At 38.8% G+C, this 22,025-nt stretch overlaps 2 protein-coding genes across 2 annotated transcripts; one reads left to right on the top strand and one right to left on the bottom strand.

The window, feature by feature from the left end:
* Positions 1–1,391: 1,391 nt before the first annotated feature.
* Positions 1,392–16,191, top strand: dgcr8 (DGCR8 microprocessor complex subunit). The gene is made up of 14 exons (XM_084729081.1): positions 1,392–1,550; positions 3,344–4,313; positions 5,814–5,976; positions 7,173–7,315; positions 8,286–8,619; positions 8,710–8,907; positions 9,233–9,334; positions 9,549–9,647; positions 10,218–10,300; positions 10,774–10,874; positions 11,414–11,520; positions 11,696–11,823; positions 12,215–12,328; positions 13,826–16,191. The coding sequence occupies exons 2-14, from the start codon at positions 3,627–3,629 to the stop codon at positions 13,907–13,909; spliced, it is 2,343 nt and encodes a 780-aa protein (XP_084585207.1). The 5' UTR covers positions 1,392–1,550; positions 3,344–3,626; the 3' UTR covers positions 13,910–16,191.
* An 834-nt stretch (positions 16,192–17,025) lies between these two features.
* trmt2a (tRNA methyltransferase 2A) lies at positions 17,026–21,499 on the bottom strand. The gene is made up of 12 exons (XM_084729080.1): positions 21,420–21,499; positions 20,084–20,710; positions 19,719–19,827; positions 19,300–19,481; positions 19,034–19,148; positions 18,820–18,935; positions 18,581–18,692; positions 18,334–18,456; positions 17,923–17,998; positions 17,698–17,814; positions 17,515–17,611; positions 17,026–17,393 (listed from the first exon to the last, which is right to left on the bottom strand). The coding sequence occupies exons 2-12, from the start codon at positions 20,707–20,709 to the stop codon at positions 17,237–17,239; spliced, it is 1,830 nt and encodes a 609-aa protein (XP_084585206.1). The 5' UTR covers position 20,710; positions 21,420–21,499; the 3' UTR covers positions 17,026–17,236.
* Positions 21,500–22,025: the final 526 nt, after the last annotated feature.

Raw genomic sequence — 22,025 nt, 5'->3', positions numbered from 1 at the left:
TACTGTTAGTGAACAGTGACACCAACTGGCAAATTGAGATATTGTGATTCAAATGATCATGTAGTCTGACAGTCAACACTTCAGATACTATATATCCAATATATGTATGTGACACTAAAAGATCTACTCTTTACCTTCTTAGACACTGCTGGGTTGGTGACAGAACAAAACACAACTATGCTGTGTTCATAAACACCCTCACTATGCTACAGTTGCAGAGAAATGCAGACATCTTGTCAACATGGCTTTGTTTCATTGACCTGTGAGATGAAAGCACCTTGGACACCAATATAAAACATTTATAAATAATAGCTGTCAAATAACTTAAGTTTTCAGACACAATACAAAATGGCTAACAAAAACAAAGCAAACAAAACAGATACGGATTGTAATATGATGATGATCCTTTATTGTCAGAGCGAGTCTCATTGTTTTCTTGCATCACAGCAGCTCCAACTGCATCACAAAAAAAGCAAAAATTAAGATAAACAAAAATACATACATTTAACATTACAAACACAGAGGACAAAACATTAAAGGCCTTTCAGTGTGCATCTGATCTGGAAATAAGTTTCATATTTAAATTAAGAATTGGCTGCTTCAGTCTAACCTCTAGTTTGATGGTAACAACCTTCATTCTGTGTTTAGGACTTGATTGAGATCAGCTTCAATATGTTATCATGGTAGGCTGGTTTATAAAGTTCCTCAGAGGCTGGCCTATAATCTTTGGTGGAACAGTTTTGACTTCAAAATAGTGGACAAACATTTGGATCATGTAGTACTATAGTACTGTAGAACACAGATCATCACAGAAGTAAAAAAAAAAAAAAAAAAACTTTACTAGCCCCAAAAGGACCTAAGGTGACGCTAGAGAAAATAAATTCTTTGTTTTGTCTTTTTACAGACAAATTCAATGTGGTCTGTCCATGATAACGTGGACAATTGTGACACCCAAGTATTTTTTTTTATGAAAATACCTGCTTGATCTTTTCATTATGGTAATGATGGGGACTTTATGAACGTCTTAGAGTTGTCTAGTGTATTTTTAGTACAAAGAAAAAGCAAAAAAACATTTCAGATTGTTTTCAAAAGAGACATAGTCCTAGTTTTTGTCCTCAGTAGCTACATTGCAGTTGTCTGTAGTGTGTGGTGCAGAGCCTGTGCAGGTTGTGCTTTTATATTTTTTCCATGACATATATCTTAGTTTAAAAATCACAGGGAAAAAATTCAGTCAATTGTCAAGTAACTTAATAAATAATATTCTCCATTTCTTCAATATATTGGCGTTCACATGTTAACATGTTGCTACTGTTATGTTGATTGGTAGAATTTACCAGCTGAGTTCCTAGAAGGAAGTTGTGATTGGCCCACTGGTCCATCAATCATCAGGATGCCGGCACTGGGGGGCGGTGCCTGAGTTGGTTTGCCGCTGTGGTTTTCTTCAAGATGGCGGGGCTGCAATTGAAGCAGTATGGCGGCGCGTCGAGAATAAAAATACTTTAGAGAGGTAGTTAGGTTTCCAATAGGAGAAGGCCGTGTCATATTTATCGGTGAGTACTTGTGTAATTAACTATTTTCAGTCTAGCTGACCATTTCTGCAGACGTGGATAACTGCACAGTCTGATGGCTGCTTGCTAGCATAGTAGCTAGCATTGATGTTAACATTACCAGGGGCCCACTGTGCAGCTGAACAGATGCGCTAAAACGAGGCTGTTTCCTGTTTTATCTTAGCTTGAATTTGTTTGCTGTTTTAACGTGGATGAAGGTTAATCATATTCCCATTCAAAATGACCCCTTTGTTACGTTGAAGTCGATTTTCTGTAGCTACATAGGAGCTCGTAGTAACACACTGAATATTTAGTCGAGGCATTTTTCCAACAAGCATTGGTCAGTCTCACAAATTATAGCATAAATAAACTCAGCATGTTTTATGTCCTCAATGTATTATTAATGAGGGGGACAAAAATGTAAATCACTTAAATATTGTCCTACTAAAAATGCCTTTTTAGTACAGGCATTCTATAAGAAAAAAGGGGTGAACCTCACACAAATTACAACATATATAATATGATAAATGTTTATTATTCGTAAGTCTTCTCTGTAACATGTAAAAAGTTGTAAGTGGAGGTTCAATGGTGTGTCTTAACCAAACACTAGTACCACTTTTTTGATTCCTAAAACAGAAATTTAAAACGAATATCACTATACTTATATACAAAGCAACATAAATTGGCAGTAGTCCATATAAATGTTGTCACTGAGCATAAATTTAAGACAAAATTACTTAAATGTCACTTCAAATAGCACTTTCATTGTTGATATGGTAAGAATAAATCCATATATGAGATTGTAAAGAGAGAGAAGTGCACCCTCTATATTTATATATTTTCTTTTTTCATTAATGTTGTTTAACTGTCTATTCTGTAAGGTGAAAACTGAAAAATACACAAATGGAAAAAATAGTACTTTTTATATTGCTTTCAAAATGTTCTTGACTGCCAGATTGGAACTAATCAATATAAATGTTGACCCAGTAATTGTATATTTCATATTTCATCTTTTATTTTGACCATGCAGGTTGCACTTGCTTTTTTTAGTATTATTATTATTATGTAAGGCCTCTGCACTGGCAATGTGGTCACTTTTTAAGGTGGTTATTGTGTAGTTCATATTATATTTGTACTGTGCAGTGTGCACCTACTGCTTTTATTATGTTTGGCACCTGCATTTATCATAGTCTGTGTTGCACTTTAAATTTTAGTTATTGCATTTGCTTGTTATGTGTAGGAATACAAATGTAAATTAGCGTCTCGCTAAATCTGCTGCAACCATCTTTTCATTTCTTGTAAATGTTCAGTCATTGCACACTGTCCCTTTATAAATCAAATAAACTAAACTAAACTAAACTTATACATATAAAGGTTAAGAATTGCCTTTGCATGTTCAGTGTTATGCATCCAACTCCATGTCTCATAAAACAGAGGTCTGGTTGATTGTGGATAACACTGAACCCGATGTGTGAATGTCAGACAAGACGACAGGCAATATTTTATTTGATTGATTGATTGATTGATTGATTTATTGATTTATTGATTTATTTATTTATTTGAACATGGATGCAATGGAAAATTGTAGTGTCACTGTACTTCTTAAGACTTGATATGTTATAAATGGCGTATATATGGGACTAGATCAGTTTAAAGAGTTTCTGTTGCACTTGGTGTTGGGTAATGTCATATAATGTCTGTACTAATCTTGTCATATTAACTTCATCATTCATAAAGTTAAAAAAAAAAAAAAAAGCACTAACTAAGGTCTACTCTTACTGGTCTTTTTTTTCTAGCTCCCAGAAGATACCAGTGGAGGATGAGCAGTGCCTAGATCCCATATTAAGCTGAATGCATTGTGATTTCCAATAATTGAGACAGTGATTCTGAAAGCTGTCTACATTAATGAAAAGAACAATGTAGTCAGCTTAGCATTTTCACCTCTGGTACGTGGTCTATACAGGGATGTGCTTCTGCATGCATTCTGGTGTAGATAAGAAAAAAGTTTCTAAACAGGTCAGATTTTAGATTTAATTATCAGTTCGTATAAGTTAAAGTTTATAAGAAGTACAGAACAGAATGGAGATAGATGATGTTCTACCCCCTCTCCCCTTGGAGCCACCTGATGATTTTGGCCCAGATGAGGGCAGAGCACCTCCACCACCTCCCCTGCAAACGTCCAGTGACGCAGAGGTAATGGACGTTAGCTCTGGTGGTGATGGATACACATACACCCCAGGGGACGGGGAAGCCCAGCCACAGCAGCCCTTCAACATGGGCTCAATAACTTTCCGTAGCCACATCTCAGATGAGGCCAATCCCAACCCGCCGTGCCCCAGAACAGCCCGCCACGCTCCCCCGGTTACCAAGTTTCTACCAGACCTCAAGCTGCTCAGAGATGTTAAGATCAGTGTGAGCTTCACTGAAAGCAGCAGTAGCAAAGACAGGAAGGTTTTGTACACAGGTGAAGGGCAGGAGAGAGGAAGTGATGACGGCTTAGATAACCTGAATGGTGAGTTGCATGACTCGACTAGTGACAAGGAGATAGGTGAAGGTAGCTCTGGAGGAGGAAATGCAGCAGGCAGAGCATCAGAGGAGGCTGAGGTAGACCTAGAAAACAAAGTAGAGTTTGCTGTTCTGGATGAGTTGGATGACTACTACGAGAATTTCCTGGATCATGACGATGGAGAGCATGGCGGCTTTAAGTCTGCGGTCATAGCACAGCAGGAGCAAGCAGATGACGAGACTGGGGCTTACTCCTATGAGGTATGTCTGCTTATTTGTCAGCGGTGTCTCTTGTCATTATCAGCCATACAACAAATTTGTCCTTTATCGTCAAAGAAAAATAAGGTTGGCCTAATTCAGTACATACAGTATAGTCCAAGATAGAATTATTAGCACTGGGTCATTAAACGCAGGCTCCCCTTTCATTTAAATAAGACTACTGCTCAGGCATGTAGGGGTGGAGCCATAGCAACCAAAAAACCATATGGTTGTTTGGTTTTTTAAAAAAGACCTGTGCTGCAGTGCATCATCTGGCAACACACTCAGTGTATGCATGTGCTAGTTCTCTGCAGAATACTATGTGATGTCGCCAAAAAACATTATAAAGGACATCCTGTAGTATGCCTTCTCACTAATAACTGGAGCAACCCTCCAAATCAGTTTAACCCCTAAGCATCTCACTGTGATGCTTAATGTTTACATTGATAAATGTTTTTTACCAACATATAGCTGCTAAATATTTACAAATCTTAAGTATAAAACAACACTTGATTACTTATTTAATGAATGCCTTGTCATGGTGAATAAAGGATAGGTTGTAGACCGACAGACATTTAATCACGAAGGGAAATTAAATTTTCACAACAGTCAGGTACATATAATAAAATGCAAAGCCAAAAATGCACATAAAATATAAAATACACAAGATGTTCAAAATCACAGTTACAATACAAGTGACAATGTAAATAAATAAGATGCAGGTATGCACAAGGCACTAAAGAGTAATCACTGGATAAAACACTAAAGGTAACATCATGTTACAAGACAGTAATGCTAATCTTGGTGGTGTATATTGTGTGAGATAAGATGTAGTTCACTGAGTGCTCACTGAGTTTCACACAAAACTATGCTACTATACTATGACACCTACCACAAACCACAGCTTTCTTGACTTTTAATGTTCTCCTTAAAATTGGTAAATGTGACAATAATATGTACTCCATGGCAAAATTCAAATGGGAACAAAAAAATCAAAGGGCCAGAAAAATAATTGATTTCTTGATTGCATCACGTGAGAACTTTTCTGCATCATTAAGTCTGACTGGCTAAGACAAATGCTCCATCAAGCAGCATAGATTTAAATAAATATTTGCTTGTTTTGTTCATGTCTTTGTTTTTTTAATACTGAAATGATAAGTGAGCTGCTGGAAAAGGTTAGTGCCATTTTTGATTTCTCCCATTAAATGCTGGGTTTCCTTTTTATGCAAAAGCAGTCATCAAAGGAGGAATGAAAACTGCTAAAAAAAAATGTCATTTCATGTGTAGTAAGAGTTTTTGCAGATTCAATATAATTTCTTTTTAAATTCAGAAGTATTTTATTTTATGCTTCCAAATGGAAGTGATCATTTTTCCTTTATTGTCATAGACTGCTGTGTTTTTTTTTTTGTTGTTGTTTTTTTTTTCCTCCAACAACTCTGAACCAAATTCCCTTAATCTGGTGACCCATCCTTCTCTCCCGGCCTTAACCATTGACTCTTCCAGGAGGAGTTTGACAATGATGTTGATGCTCTGCTGGAGGAGGGCATGCCGGTCCCAAAAAAGATGCGTCCAGCAGAGGATACATTTGGCGGAGACAGTGATCATCAGTCAGATGGTGAAGGAGGTGTTCAGCCCATGATGACCAAAATTAAGACTGTCCTGAAGAGTGAGTGGTGGATCTGTCTGTGCAGGGTTGGGTACTATCAATGAACTTACAAATGAATGTGGTTTCAGTACTATGGGGAACAATATGATATGATACTCTGAACAGTGTGTACTGCGTAAGTGTATTTTGAAGTGAACTGATACCAAATATAAGATAGTACTGTTTTTAGTTTGTTTTTTGTTTTTTTAGTGTGTGTGTTGCTGACACAGTTCACAATGCAGGGCTTCTCTTGGGCAAATTGGTTAGCAGAAGTGGTAAGGTCTGCAATGCAATGGACAACCAAGTAGCTCTCGTTTCTGCATTGTTGTACTGTGACACAGTATCACAATTGAAAAGCACACACAGTTGGGCACCTTGACATATGACACTTGACACTACACTAAACTAATCAGGGTTGTAGTCCTAATTGTGACCAAGTAAACTTTCTGAAAAGTATGATAGTAATAGTAGTATAGATAGTATAGTAAGTATTGGCAAATTGTCACAAATTCTATTGCTTCCTTCAAGTGGAGCTTGTGAGCTCGAGCTCACAACATGGGGAAGTTGTGTACAAGATATGCTTGGCATTCAAGTTGTTAAGTTGTGGGAACACCACTGTTAGACAGCAGCAATACTAACAAACTGTTCAATGCTTGTGATTCCACTAGATACATCTTTCTAGATGCAGCTCTCAGCCCTGCTCCATGAAGCTGAGTCTGCAAAGTTTGATCCAAACACAGAATCAGCAGTCAGTTTTTTTTTTTAAATAAAAGACCCTGTGCAGACTCATCAAAAAGAAACTATTTAACTATGTGACCACTTAACCATAGTTGAAGCACAAAAAGCAAAGAAAAATGACCAAGTCAACAAAATCAGGTTGGCAAAACATTCTGCTTCTGAAACATTGCTGGTGGGGTATGAAGCTGTGTGGAGGACAGATCAGAACTGTGTCATGGATTTGACGTGCCCAGTAGAATCAAATCTAACACTGTTTCAGCTGAGTTCTTTTTGGGTAGTCTAATGATATTCATCTAATTAATGAAAAAACACTGATGCTCTGTAACCTTTTACTGCCTTACCTGATTTTTATATCTGAACTACAAATAAAAACTTTTTATAACATTTATTCAAAGGCTGATGTTAATGGTAGCCAATGTGTATATCTGTCAACGGCCTGTTATGCAGTTGAGTAATGGTTGCATTTTCCTCTGTGTCAGGTCGGGGTCGTCCTCCCACTGAGCCTTTACCTGATGGATGGATCATGACATTCCATAACTCAGGCATTCCAGTCTACCTGCACAGGGAGACCAGGGTGGTCACCTGGTCCAGACCCTACTTCCTTGGGACCGGCAGTATTAGAGTAAGATGCAACTTAAGTGTCCTGTCCAATGAAAAGGCCAGTGTGTAAAATTTAGGGGGATTGGCTGAAAATGGCAGAAATCGTATATAATATACACAAGTATGTTTTCATTGGTGTATAATCACTTGAAATTTCCAATCATGTTTTTGTTACCTGAGAATGAGTCCTTTGTATCAATAGAGGATGGGGGTCTTTCTTCATGGAGTCTGCCATGTTGCACTGTCATGTTTCTACAGTAGCCCAGAACGGATAAACCAGTCAGACTTAGACTTTTGGACTTAAACATTTTTCACTTGTTTCACAGCCACCATAGAAGTTTTTCCTACATGCTAGAAAGGGGGGAGTGAAATTGAGTGTTTGCAATCTGCGGGCTCACTACTACATGCTTCTAAATCCTACACGCTGTTCCTATTAATTATTTGCAGGGGTTTTGATCTTATTTGTTGGTTGTGCCTCTTTGTCAGTTGCCTAAACAAAAATGTTAGTTACACATTTTGCTCCTGCCACCAGTTTTTTAACCACAGTAGGTGGGCCAGTAGCTTCCAGTTGTAGACATAATGGGCCTGGTGCTGGTCAGTGTTGAGCAACTGCAACTGTTCCAGTCTCCAAATATAACAAGGCACAGTTCACCCTAAAATCAGCTTATGTTTTTCAGCTGACCTGTAGTGCTATTTATCTGCCTAGATAGTTTTGGTTTGAGTTTTGGCAAGATATTGGCTGTAGAGATGTCTGCCTTGTCTCTAATATAATGTAACTAGGTGTCACTTAGCTTGTATTTTCAATTTTGGGGTGAACTGTCTCTTTAAGTTTGTTGTGTTTTGGAACCTGGAACAGACTGGAGGCTGTCTGTGGCAGATTGTGATTGTGAGGCAGTTGCTCAACACTGACCAGTACCACAAGACCCACAACAACACTGACAACATTGTATAAAACATTTTGTTCCAAGTCTTGATTGTCTGTTTTGATGCAGAAACATGACCCTCCTACCAGCAGCATCCCCTGCCTACACTACAAGAAAATGAAGGATCAGGAGGAAAGGGAGCTGAATGGGGAGGTGACACTTGAAACAGAGCAGTTTGCACCCAAGTCTGGTGAGGAGGCCAACGGTGAAGAGGGAGCCAGCAAGACTGCAGCTGAGGAGCAGGATGACGTCCCTGCCTCCAGTCTGACTGACGGTGGCCCAGATGGAGAAGGCACTACTACTAACAGCCTGCAGGGTGTAGAGTCTAAGCCCTGTGACACTGCCCAAGGAGCCTTAGGACAAGTCAAGGCCAAGGTGGAGGTGTGCAAGGATGAGTCTATAGGTAAGGATTTTTCATAGTATATCGCCAGTGATCGATTTTTGAATGCTTACTATTATTACCTGATCTAACTGTATAAAAACATCCTCACAGAACTTGAAGAGTTTCGCCTGTACCTCGAAAAATGCTTTGACTTTGAACAAGTCACTGTTAAGAAGTTTCGTACCTGGGCTGAGCGAAGACAGTTCAACAGAGACATGAAGAGGAAGCAGGCAGAGTCAGAGAGACCTATCCTGCCCGCCAACCAGAAACTCATCACACTGTCGGTCCAAGATGCACCCACTAAGAAAGGTAACAGTTATATACATTCATATACAATTCATATTTCAAAAGAAGAAGGCATGTGTTATTTTTCATTATCAGTAACCAATGAAACTGTTAAAAAAAAAACAATACAGTTACAGATATTGTCTGGTATGGCTTATGACTCTGTGCCATACAACTCCATGATCATCTAAAAAAAACTACTGAAAACACAAAAGAGCCACACTGAAATAGCATCAAATCAGTGTCAGTATGTGTTATTTCTGATTAAGCCTTATCTATACTGTAATTCCTTAATTTGTCCTTAAAATGTATTGTTTGTTAATGTATTTCTATTTTTCTGTCTTAACAGAATTTGTCATCAACCCTAACGGGAAGTCTGAAGTTTGTATCTTGCATGAATATATGCAACGTGTCCTAAAGGTTCGACCTGTTTACAACTTTTTTGAATGTGGTGAGTTCAACTTCTACAAGTGTCTTAAGGTATTTTAAGTCAACTTATACATGATGATATATAAATCTTCATTACATTGTTTTCAGCTATATCCCAGTACACATTTACATTAACTTCTTCTGTTGTATAAACATGCATATGCACACAAAGCTGTGTGTTATTGAGTGTTATGAGAAATATGTATCGCATCAAACTGTGTTTGTGTGCCACACAGAGAACCCAAGTGAACCCTTTGGAGCGTCGGTCATTATAGATGGAGTAACTTATGGCACAGGAACTGCAAGCAGTAAAAAACTTGCCAAGAATAAAGCTGGTAAGTTATGTGTGTGCAGTATTGTGGTGGGTGGGTTGGTTTGTGTATGTCACTGCTGAACATCACTGTATTAGCTCAGTATACAACAGTCAGTGGGAAATGCCCAGAAACATTTTGTCACAATTGTTAGTTTGTCGTAAATTGCCACAATTAAAGGCCCTTTCACACCTGCCTTGTTTGGCCCAGACTTTCAGAGTGTTCAGTTTGATGATGATGATGGCAAGACATAGGTATTTCATTTGTAATTCTTTAGTGCAGTTGCATAATTTCAATGTTGAAATAACTGGATCAGTTGTATAGTGTGTGGCAAAAATGTGAACCTTGGTTCAGTCTTTAAGATGTAAAAAGGTGTAAAATTAATTTAATGGCTCCAAGTTGGTTCTGATTTATACTTAACAAACTATAGTTTTTACATCTCACAAAACACAGTCACTGACCTTTGTGGCATCTTCAAAGATAAAGATTACAATATATATTTTAACCGTATATAGTAGATAGTTAGACTGGTACCTTTTCATGTTGTTATATGTCACTAAATCTCCCCTCACTTTATCTTCTTGTAAACTTCAGCTCGAGCCACACTGGAAATCCTCATCCCTGACTTTGTGAAGCAGACCTCTGAGGAGAAGCCTGTTGAGGGCGACGAACTGGAGGTACTTCTTTTTTGCTAATTTTACACTTATTTTTGTTCTCACCTGCAATTTTTCTGAAGTGGAAAAGAGTAAGATTAATTTCAATTGTATATCGTCAACATTGAAGGCAGGTAACAGGAGTTTTGACAGCAACAATAGACCTTTTTCACAGAAGCCATATTGATATGAAATGGTAGGGCAAACACAGGTGTTAACGATGATAATCAAGGTCCCCCATCCATTTAATGTAGCAGAGGCTGTCAGTGAGCCACAACAGCCGCACCCTGACTCTGTTTGATTTGAATGTAACAGAACCTTTGTTAGTATAATTTCTAACACCTGTGATTACTAATTAATTACTAATTAATGTCAAAATGACTGCTTTGAAAAGGTGTGTTGTTGCAAAAGATAGACTGTTTCCTTTGATAACTAATGCATCTTTAAAACTGGAGGTACCACAACAGTGGTAACATTATATTTGGTCTGCTCTCCAGTATTTTAATCATATCAGTATAGAAGACTCGAGGGTGTATGAGCTGACCAACAAAGCAGGACTACTTTCGCCATATCAGATTCTTCATGAGTGCCTTAAAAGGTAAGAGGCTATGCATAATGCCCCTAATACAATACATTTTTATTATCATTTGTATCATTTATCTTTTCAAAAAGAAAAATTAGGTAGTGCTTATATGATCATACTATGTTAAAATTTTGCAAAAGTTTGTCATCTCATAATGATACCAAGTTCTTTGCAGTGAGTTATAAAGTTTTGGTTTTAAAGAGTTTACTCTTTTGCAGTTTGCATTACAGTGGAACACAGTTGACTGCATTGAACACAAGTGACATTATTTAGTTTGCCATAATGTGATCTATATGGAAAACAGAAAAAAATATGAATATCGTGATGTCTCTGTGCTCCACTGTTGAGAGATGTTTTGTTTGTCTGTGGTTTGCTGTGCTGGGTAGAACCTGTCTTTGTCCAAATTGCCCATAACATTAAAAGCTGCTGGTTTCACGCAGCCTGTCACAACAACTCTGCCATGCTACTTAACCGCTGTCTCACTGTTGCCAAGGACAACAGAGTGCCAGCTTGCAGATATGTATTTAAGATGTCCTGTATCATGTTCCCTATAGAAACCATGGGATGGGAGACACCAGCATTAAATTTGAGGTGATCCCAGGGAAAAACCAGAAGAGTGAATATGTGATGACATGTGGGAAGCACACTGTGCGTGGCTGGTGTAAGTAGATTGTAATCCTCAAATTGTGAGATTGGATGTGTTGTATGTGTAGAGTATAGCTTAACTTATTTGAATTCAATAGGCTTTGTGTCACCTCATGGACCTATGCAGTGTTTTATGGAGTAGTAACATTGCACGAAGCTTTCAGTGACATATTTTGTACATTTTCCGCCAGGCAAGAACAAGAGGGTTGGCAAACAACTAGCATCTCAGAAGATCTTGCAGATGCTTCATCCGCACGTCAAGAACTGGGGCTCGTTGCTGCGCATGTACGGCAGAGAGAGCAATAAGATGGTCAAGAAGGTAACAGTCTTTAACACTTATTATTAAGCTACTGTGGCTATGGAAAATTTGGTTTTATTTGTCTTTCTCTGTTGTGCTGAGCATTATGTACATTAAGCATTTAATATCTGATTTTAATTGCCTTGGAGGATAAATCTAGTTCTGAGGATTGTGTGAACTTTATTTTCCAGCTCACGTAGCGCTGCTTGCTGATAGACATGTTCAGGTCAACAGTCTTAAGCATCTCACTGTCATAACTTGCATCTCTGTAGCTTTGAGTCAGCAATGTCCACTGACATGTTGCTCACACATGGTCTTGTTAATGTCTGTTACCAGCCACATGAGAGAACAACCAGTAAAATGTCAATGGAAGCACATCTCCATGACTTTTAAAACATCTGGTGTTTTGCAGGAAACCTCTGACAAGAGTGTGATCGAGCTCCAACAGTATGCCAAAAAGAACAAGCCAAACCTTCATATCTTGAACAAACTGCAAGAAGAAATGAGGAAACTAGCCACGCAGAGGGTGAGAATTGTTCTTCTTTGTGTTGCATGCAGAAAATGATTTTTTTTTTTTTTTTCATTTTACTTCTAATGTGTTCATCATTTATTCTGTCTTCCACAACCTCCAACCCAACATTCTTTAGCTGATGTGCAACTTGGTAGTTAGATTTTCATTTGTATTTGGTTTCTAATGTGAAAAAAAATATAGTTAAGAGCACCAGATCTGGGTACTCTGCCCTTATGTAATGCCCTGCCCCTTTTGGGATGAAATTTGACTGATAGCATACACAAATTGCAAGTTTTTAATAAAATTTAATGGGGCTATTAGGAGCCCAAAACCTATGGCAGTTAGTTGAACAGCTATGTTTATGTCGTGATCAATGATCAGTGTTTTTTACAGAAAAAAACATGAAGAAATAAGTCACTTCAGTCACTTTATGTGTCGTTAAGACACTGTTGTTTTGGTAGTCTGTCCAGTTTGATGTTACTGTAAACTAATTACATGCCTGTGTCAGAGCGGATTTCTGTTTTGCTAGCCATTTTATTATTACATTGACCTCACTATGAGCCGAGAGAAGTAGAAAACAGGTCAATTTTAATGCTGCTTCCAATGTTATTTTATGTTGATTACAAGGTTCATTAGTACAAGACAGATCAACTCAATTTATGAAACACCACAACAGTGGGTCTTAATACCAGTGGAAACCAATAGCAACTATAACAGTTAATAAAATAAAATGCCCTCTGCTCCTGGTAGTTTTTTCATGTGGATAGACTATTAAACCAGATTCTATTGTAAAAGCAGGTGTTTTATGGGAGGGCCAAATTTTTTTTTATAGTAGAAATTGTAGTTACATCATCACTAAGACATCATTAAATGGCCTTTGAGTTTTTTGCCACAGTCATGCAGTATTGACTGGCAGGGTCACACAATTTACCATTTTCTTCCTCTCTACGAAAGACCCCTTTTCACCTAAAAGAGGACATGATCATACTGACAACAGTAAAGTGATATATGCCTGTTCTCATATAAAAAAAAGCCAAAGCAGACTTTGTATTTCTTGCAGGAATAAAATGGCATATGTTGCACCTTAAAGATAGTTGTTTCATTCAAGTGTCCCAGTCAGTTATGGCCGTGAGCTGTGAGCTACCGTGCCTTCTGTGATAAATGTACTGCATGAGCCTTAAATTTTTTGTGGAGGATCTGCAAAAAGTTCAGGGATGTTTGTTTTTCCACATCTGTTAATCTTTTCTTTTCCTGCCAAGAAACATAAGAATATATTTGTTGTAAATCAGGAGTTCTGTCACCAGAGAGCTCATTGAAAGAAAGTGTTTTATTTGGGCAAACAGGAAATCTGCAGGGTCTCAATTAGCAGGGCTCAAATGCTCTTCTCTATTGCAGCTACTTTTGATGCCTGAGGCTTAAGCTTACATTGCTACTGCCAGGATTTGTATATTTTACACCATTTTCAGAATGTACTTCTCACATTATGGCTATTTTATTGTATTTCTGTACCAGGAGGAAACTAGGAAGAAACCCAAGATGACCATAATGGAGTCTGCCCAGCCAGGGAGCGAACCCCTCTGCACTGTTGACGTTTGAAGTCTCTGAATCACTGATGAACCGCGGCACTGAAACCCAGTCACTGTCAGACATTACACAGCACCATTCACCACTTAATTATGCATCACTGAGATCTAATGGCAATATTGTCACACATCAACCAGGCCGGTAGAACTGCTCGCTTCTTTCGCCCTTGTTTTATTGGTTCAGCTGGTAGATGTAAAGGTAGGACTAAATGCACTAACAGATAGTAGAGCAAATACCGTCTACCTCTCTAGATGCGCCCTCGCTATGGCACTAGAAAAAAAAATCCGGGGCTGCAGAGAAGTGAACCTGACTTGATAACATTATGAACCACATCAAAATAATAATGCATGCTTCTTAGACCGCAAAAAAAAAAAAACACTGCATACATTGGTTTTTGTTTTGAAGTGTTGTTTTCAACAGAGTGCCAGCACCTATTAGTTTTGTTTGTGCTTCAGATATTTGAAAGGGACTACTAAGACTTGTGTATTTATACCATTCATTTAATTGGGAAACAAAGTTACTTGTTTATTGGGTATTTTAATGGTTAGTGTTTTGGATATTTTGGGTGATGAATACAAAATATGCCGCTTTGTTTTTTTTCCTCCGAATGGACAGTTTCTGTCTTGGTTTGCACGATAAAAAACATGCGTTGTGAAGTGATCACTATTCAGAACTATTGTTATGCACTCCTGTCCTGTCAGATATTTTCGTTGACTGGTCATGCTGTTGGTAGAGGAACCGACTGCTTTTGGGATATTTGGGGTGACTTTTGTATTTGGAGGGACTTGTTGCCTTTTTTTTTCCTCTCTTGCTTTGGCAATACGAGAAACTGACGTCCTGCTTCCCAGAGGCATATATATGTAGACGCTGCGTTGATTGCTTTGGCCCGTTGCTGCAATACGCCACCACCATATTGGAGTGAGCTTCTGTTTTTCTGCTTAAAAAGTACTATAATGTTTACATTTTTCAACTGATTTCAGTTAGTCATGTTGTATTCAAGAGTTTATGATCTACATGGAGTTTGAAAAGCTTTTTTTTTTCTCTAATGTACTCCTGAACATGAACCCTTGAATATAAAAATGACTGATTCAAATGCAAACTTTATAGTGTTTTTCTTTATCCTGAAACATTTCAGCTCCTGTTTACTTGTATTTGTTTACAAACCAGTCTTGACAGGTCCAATATGGTGGCCATGCTGTGTTTGCTGCAGAGGCCGCGTCTATGTACGTATGCATGTATGTATGTACGCGCTGCTCCCCACGCCAACACTGTAGTAAATCCAAGCACAGGGTCCCAGAGTATGATCATGTCTTTAAGCTAAAGAATAGTTTCTTTTATGCTTTTAGTTCTTGCTAGCTTTTTATTAAAGTACTAACGCCATGCACACCAACTAACCACTTGGAACATTTCACTAACCTTTGATTTTTGGTGCCCTTAAAGAACTCATGTTGGCTACATGTTGCCTTAGTTAATTCATTTCATGAAGGGCTCAGAGTATATACAACACATTGGACCTAAAACACCCTTCAACAAGAAGTGGAAAGACCAAGCCCCCTTTACTTGATAAAGCATTTATTCTTTAGCCAGTTAGTATTTTAATGAAGACGACGTGTAAAAGATCAGATATTTTAAGGAAAATTGCCTACAGCATGTGCAGATTTTGAAGACTTAATGGATTGTGTATTTTGTGTACATTTGCCATCATTGTGACAGTTGATCATACTTTATGACCACAAGCAGAAGTCATTTTTTTCAAAAGGCAGCCTTGCGAAATGTAGTTGGCACACTGACATGAACAAAGTACGATCAAGTCATTTAGTCCAACACAAGCTGACAAAACTGTGTATACCAAAGCTTAACATACAGTCTTATGCATTTTATAGAATAAAGTTGCTGCAAACTGTACAGTAGAGACATCTAAGACAGGACAACAAAGCATAGATTCATTACCTGCTGGAACAAAATAGAAACTGCTGTGCATTCTTTGTCAAGTATTTGGCCTGTGGTTTTTCTACAAAAACATTTAAGGACACGTCACAGTTGAAACAACACAAGGCTGTAGTGATATTGTAGATCGCTTTAAGAATGTGCTTTCCCCTCTGCGTTTGTCGTCTTGCCAAGTGTGTCGGTGTGAGAAGAGAAAAAAAATAACTGCTTTTACATGTGTTGCTGTTGAGTTGTACCAATGAATTGTTTGAGATGTTGCTGCCTAGAAAATGAAGTATGTATTGCAACCTGAGCTCCATGACTTCAGTGATATTTGTTATGCAAAATAAAAATGTCTTGACTAATGATGAGAAGGCCTTTTCCTTTTATTCACAGAATGATGAAACATACAAAAAGTTAAACTGAGATGGCACTTTAATAGGTAAAGCTATTTATTCCATATTAACCCACTTGTGCTGCATTGTTCTTAGTAACAGATGAACATGGTATCACAGTTTCAGGAAACAGAAAACTTTAATCTAGTTAACTTTATAGTCTCGTGTGGAAGAATATTAGGCCCAGAAGATTTAATTTTATTCTGAATTTTGAAAGTAAAGACTGTCAATTTTCAGTATTAGTCCTAGGTATGACAAAATACCAAAAAAAAGGGGTTTGGGGTTTTTGTTTTGCATTTTGAGAGGTCAATGTCAAAAAAGTCAATGTAAAAAAAATGGAATTGCCATTTTGAGAATAAATGGCATGTCTACTCCATTTTCATGAAGTATTTCCCAAAATCCATAAAAGAACTTGTCCTGATTTGCATTTCTTCATGCCTTGGACTGATATTAAAGCTCAGATTTTATTCTCAATATTTTAGCTTTATTATTCTGACCTGCCGAGGGACTACAGATGCAAATTATCTTAAAGCCAAAATCTAGTGCAGTGCATCAAATGGTGAAATGTGTTAAGCTGTACATGGCCCCCCTTTGTAAATTAATCATCATCCTCATTTTTTTCCATATATCTGGCCGTAATGCTCTTCCACGGCTCTCAGTATTCTACTTTTGAATGAAATAGCTGACAAGGTTCTCAAACTAAAACGGCAGGACAGGCAAAGAGACACTAACCATGAAACTCATAAGCAAATACAGTAAAATGCATACTGTATTAACAGTTTTACTTTAAGTACAAGTCAATATAAGAAGACTTAGCTGGATGAGACACTGGTGAATGATATGTTATTTTGGGCGAACATGGCCTTTAAAGTTAAGACTATTAGACTGCAGATAGTTAGACAAATGACAGAGGAAGACTACTATCATAATCATTAATTTTAGTACTGAGGATGTGCATACAGTTCTACTGTTGAGAGCACATGCTAGCTATCAAACTGTACAAGGTCTGTTTCTGAGGCTAAGTGCTGCTGGTGTCCTGCTGGGAGGAGTAGTCCACTCTCTCCAGCAGTAGAAGCATCTCAACATGCATGGTCTGAGGGAACAGATCCACGGCCATGGCTCGCACAGGACGGAACGGGGGCCCGTGAACTCTGTTGGATGGCGCTCTGCACAGACTATAGACAAAAACACAAGATATACAATTTTAAAGTACTGGCCACCTTTCAAAATGATATCTGGTATGGCAGCAGAAATATTTGTTTAGGCCAAATTGAATTAAAACACATTATGACTCACTCTATGAAGTTGTTCATAGCTGCCTTCGCATTGCATGCCACATAAACCAGCCTCTTCAGATGCTCCGCCCTCCTGATGGCAAGTATCACCTTGGAATCTGTGTTTAAGACAAAAACTCTTAACATGCGAGTCACATCTTCGAGTGAGTGGAATTCATGTCCACGTTTTTGACTGTTTACTCACGTAGTCCGGCCCTCGGTGGATCCACAATGGCTGTGAGGTTTGGTGACACGAGAGCATTGAGAATGTTGGGGAACACATCCTCAGCTTTTCCACAGTGAAACTCAACATTACTTAGACCTTAAAATACAAATAAATAAAACCACATTAAAAACAGAACATACACTTTTAATTAATAACACCAAATTATAAGCAAAACACTGATGGTACTTTGACATGGTCTCTTACCGTTGAGCTTTGCATTAACTTTGGCATCCTCCACTGCCTCCTGGCACAGCTCAATCCCAATCACCTTCTTTACTTTCTAGAGACAAAAGTCAACAAAAACGTGACAACATGTCAGAACCTCCATTTTCATCACAACAATATGGACAGCGCAATATTTGGCTGGTAAAGGCAGTTTTCTGTCAGAAAAGGCTGTCAGACAACAAGGTAAAGCACTGAAAATATTCTAAATGTAGTGTACACTGTATTTTAGCCACTGAAAAAAAAATCTGACCCTTTCCACAGCTTAGCTTCCTACACCAGTGCTCTTGTTTGTCCAACCTAGAGACATGCTACCTGCCATCTACTGGAGGTAATACGCAAAACCCCAAATTATCCCTTTAAGTTTCTGTTACAGACAACAACTAATGTCACCTTAGCCAGAGAGATTCCAATGGTTCCTGTCCCACAGCACACATCCAACACTGTGCTGTCCTGATCCAGCTGGGCCCACTCCCCCACGGCAGAGTACAGCACCTCCGCAGCTCCTGTATTCACCTGCCACGTAAAACACACACACTTAGTATAGGTACACTCTGTGTGAACAGCACCTGACTGAATACAAGTGCATAAATTAGCTGGAAACGTGGTTATGGAAGTCAATGAAGCAAATATTTCTTACCTGGAAGAAGGAATGAGGAGATATTCTGAACTTTAGACCCAGGAGTTCCTCATGAATGCAGCCCTCTCCAGCCACCAGCTCACACGGCAAGTCCTCTATGTTAGGAGAAGTCCTTGGAAGACAAAAACACAAATTTAGCGCAGCGTTCAGAGATTTTTATATTCTGCTCTCTGCAGGTAGTCCTGCATGTTTTCTGATCTGGTCGGTCAACTGTGTGGAGCATCAGGGATTTTTCTTACCTTTGACCCTCTCTAACAAAGTAGAGGGAGGTCACTCCGCTGTCTTTTCCCTCTCCTTCTGTAAAGTGCTTCTTCATGGAGCTCTTTAATGCACCGACTTCCTCTTCTTCAAGTTTCTAGGGAGTCATTCAATAAGTAAAAGAGATCAAACCGAAAATGTGAGCTTCTAGCTTCAGAAACAACCACACAGATTGTATCCCTAACATTTCCTCACCTGTGGGTTGAAGAACACGATGGCCATGGCCTCTTTGGTCCTCGTAGTCCGAACAGTCAGCTGCTTCCAGTGTCCTTCGTATGTTTCAGGACTGTACACAGAGTATGGTGTTGTCCTATGTGCAAAATAATGCTTAGATTAAATTCAATAGAGGAAATGTGTATGAAAACTTGATTTAAAAAAAAAAAAATTGTATTCTGGGTTCAGACTAGGCTCTGATGCAAATCCAGTGACACAGAAAATGCAAACCAGCCAAATTAAACTACCTGATGAACTTCTGAAACTCGCTGACCACTCTCTTGGCCTCGGCTGAGACATGGCACGTCTCAGCCGGCCCGACCACGGCGCAGGAGCCGCCTTTATATTTTCCCAGGCGGAAGCCGATGGTCTTATCCTCACCATCTGCACCCACTGAAATGAGGAACTCACACTTGTTTCTGTACTCTGTCTGCAATGATACAGGTGGAGAAATATGAACAGGATTAGTAGGATATGAGACAAGGTGTATTTTACTTCAGACTCAGAACGTCTTAATAAATTGATTATTGTATAAAATGTAGTGGTATTTCTGTATACTGGGTCCTGTCTATTTTACAGAAATAATCTTTAATATAGTAGTATGTATTTATGATGGTATGACGTGTATTTCAAGAAAACGTGACGTTAGACCCAACATGTCACATACCTGTGTAGGAGATGGTCTGATAGCTTCCAGAGGACAACACATTTTGTTGTATTTCCCTTTCTGTGCAAACAGCCATGGCAGCATGGCTTTGTTCGTGCTGCCAATCTCTCTGGAAAAAGAGCAGTGCAGCATTGATGGATATTTTCATCATAATGTGACAATACAAACAGAGAACTTCTCCACACAATAGCTTGTGTAAGTCAGTAAAATATTCTGACTGGTTGTAAATGATATACTTAAAGCTGTCCACTTGTGATCAGATCACACAAGATACAGGTTAATATCAGGTGTAAACAGCCTCATGTATGGACACAAATGTTACCACATGTATGTTCATGCATATACAGTATAATGACACCACTCACTTGGCCAGCCTCTGCAGAACCCCCACCACCTCCTGCTCCTTTCTCCCCAGCTGCTCCTCATAAGGCACTTTCCACAGAGGAGTCACCACGTTGGCGATCTGGACACTGAGCGGCTCCTCTTCCTCATCCCCCTCTGTTCGCTTGGATGGAGGCTGCCCTCCCGCGCCCTCCCCTTCCTCCTGCTTCCTCTTCCTCAGGATGGGGTCCGCTTTGGGCTTGGCCAGCCTGACGCTTAGCACCTGGCCCTTCCACTGCATGCCGTGAACCATCTTCATGGCCTTGTCGCGCTCTTCCTCGTTCTTGAATGTGACGAAGGCGAACGTCTGCTTGCCGAACAGCTTGATCTTGTGCGGGTTGAGGCTGTGTTTGGCCAGGAACTTCTTCAAGTCGTTGAAGCCAACGAACTTTGGTAGATTCCTGATCTCTACTTTGTAGATCTCGGATGTGAAGAGATCCTCTTTGATGTAGCGGTACATGCTGGGGTCAGACGCTGCCTCGTTCTCACCCTCAGCTTTGACATCAGACTTTACATCATCATTGTTTGAGTCCTGGGGGAGATCATCAGGCTTCTCCTCCTTTGAGGGTGCAGGATCAGCCACTGGGCTTTCACTAACATCCGCCATCATTCTGTGGGGTGGTACAAACAACAATCCAGTTAGCAGATTGTCATAGGAAAATGTTGCTTATTAAAAACAATGAGTAGACTCATATACATTATTCCTTTCAATTATCATTTATGAGCCACTAGTGTGTGGTGGTGTCTGTATCTGCATAGACCCTGCCCTCTACCCGTGTTTTCTTATTGTCTCATTATTTTGCTGTGCTAGGGAAGCTTTACCAACCCAAAACGTCCGTATTTATGTCCTGGAAATCAGACACAACAATAAACTATCTTTCTTGTGCGTTTACGAACAGCTTGGACAAATCCTACAGATTCGACTAAGAAGCAAAAAGCTCTGACAGACTTTTTCTAATGGTTCAATACACCGGTTTTGTTTGTCTTTTTACAGTTACATGATCTGATAGCTGGACAAAAAAAAGAAAAGAAAGGGACGTTTATATTTTAAAATAGCTTCATGTAAATTCATCAAATGCTTTAGAGGATTAAGTTTCAGAACGCTAAAAGTCCTTTCATCGCTTGTTTTGCATACAGTGAAGTATCTTCATGTGGGCTAAAAGCTGAGGTGGCAGTTAAACTCACAGATGTTACGTTCTGTCTGGTCAATAAAAACGGTTCTTTACTATCTAACCGACAGTTTATACTGTCATGTCGTGCTACATATCAACCATGTCCACATTTAATACAAGTCCAGGTAATGTTTGTCGTGTGTCTTACCTACTTACATTTACTTCGATTCCTGTCACTGAAATGTACAGGGCGCCGCCATGTTGTTTTAACCACGTGCAGCAGTGAACTGTGAACTTTCTTAAAGTGACAGTCGTCGTCTCGGGGCTCCACATCATTCTATTAAGTTTCTTGTTCTTAGAAACAATAAAAAAGCAACAGGGATTTAGAATATTGCAGAAACTTATAAAATGAAAACCTCCTCTAGTCAAATAAATAGCTCTTTTCTAATGTCTGTCATTATTTATTTATTAAAATATTTCTATTTACTCTTGTATTATAATTTCATTTTTAGTTTATTTAGAATATTAATTTGTATCATGACACTGATTTATTCTGCATGATCCCTTATTTTTATACTTATTTCTTATCAGCTCTCCTGTGTTGTGTAATTTTTTGTGCCTGATGTAATATCTACACTTTTGTTGAAATAAATAAATAATTCAATTCATTCAATCATATTTGCTTCAGCTTCTTTTAACTCTTTTAATTTGTGCAAAAAGGGAAACCCATCTTTTTTCTTTCTTTCTTTTTTCCATCAGCCAACTAGATTTGAGGAGGTGCACAAGACAAGGCCAGCAACTGCCCCTGGGCCCC

Source organism: Lutjanus erythropterus, chromosome 10 (assembly GCF_056507025.1).
Source record: "Lutjanus erythropterus isolate fLutEry1 chromosome 10, fLutEry1.hap2, whole genome shotgun sequence".
Classification (NCBI taxonomy): Eukaryota; Metazoa; Chordata; class Actinopteri; order Lutjaniformes; family Lutjanidae; genus Lutjanus; species Lutjanus erythropterus.
Note: the sequence above shows the minus strand (reverse complement) of the source record. Positions and strands in the feature narration are given on the sequence as shown.

What these genes read in the sequence shown, in the direction of transcription:
- trmt2a (XM_084729080.1), bottom strand. Translation starts at nt 20,709, where the DNA reads ATGATGGCGGATGTTAGTGAAAGCCCAGTGGCTGATCCTGCACCCTCA. An exon ending in TTTGTTAGAGAGGGTCAAAG is followed by an intron (nt 18,693 to 18,819) that starts GTAAGAAAAATC and finishes TTGTCTTCCAAG; the next exon opens with GACTTCTCCTAACATAGAGG. An exon ending in TCCACCGAGGGCCGGACTAC is followed by an intron (nt 17,612 to 17,697) that starts GTGAGTAAACAG and finishes TCTTAAACACAG; the next exon opens with ATTCCAAGGTGATACTTGCC.
- dgcr8 (XM_084729081.1), top strand. Translation starts at nt 3,627, where the DNA reads ATGGAGATAGATGATGTTCTACCCCCTCTCCCCTTGGAGCCACCTGAT. An exon ending in CTGGGGCTTACTCCTATGAG is followed by an intron (nt 4,314 to 5,813) that starts GTATGTCTGCTT and finishes TGACTCTTCCAG; the next exon opens with GAGGAGTTTGACAATGATGT. An exon ending in GGAAACTAGCCACGCAGAGG is followed by an intron (nt 12,329 to 13,825) that starts GTGAGAATTGTT and finishes TTTCTGTACCAG; the next exon opens with GAGGAAACTAGGAAGAAACC.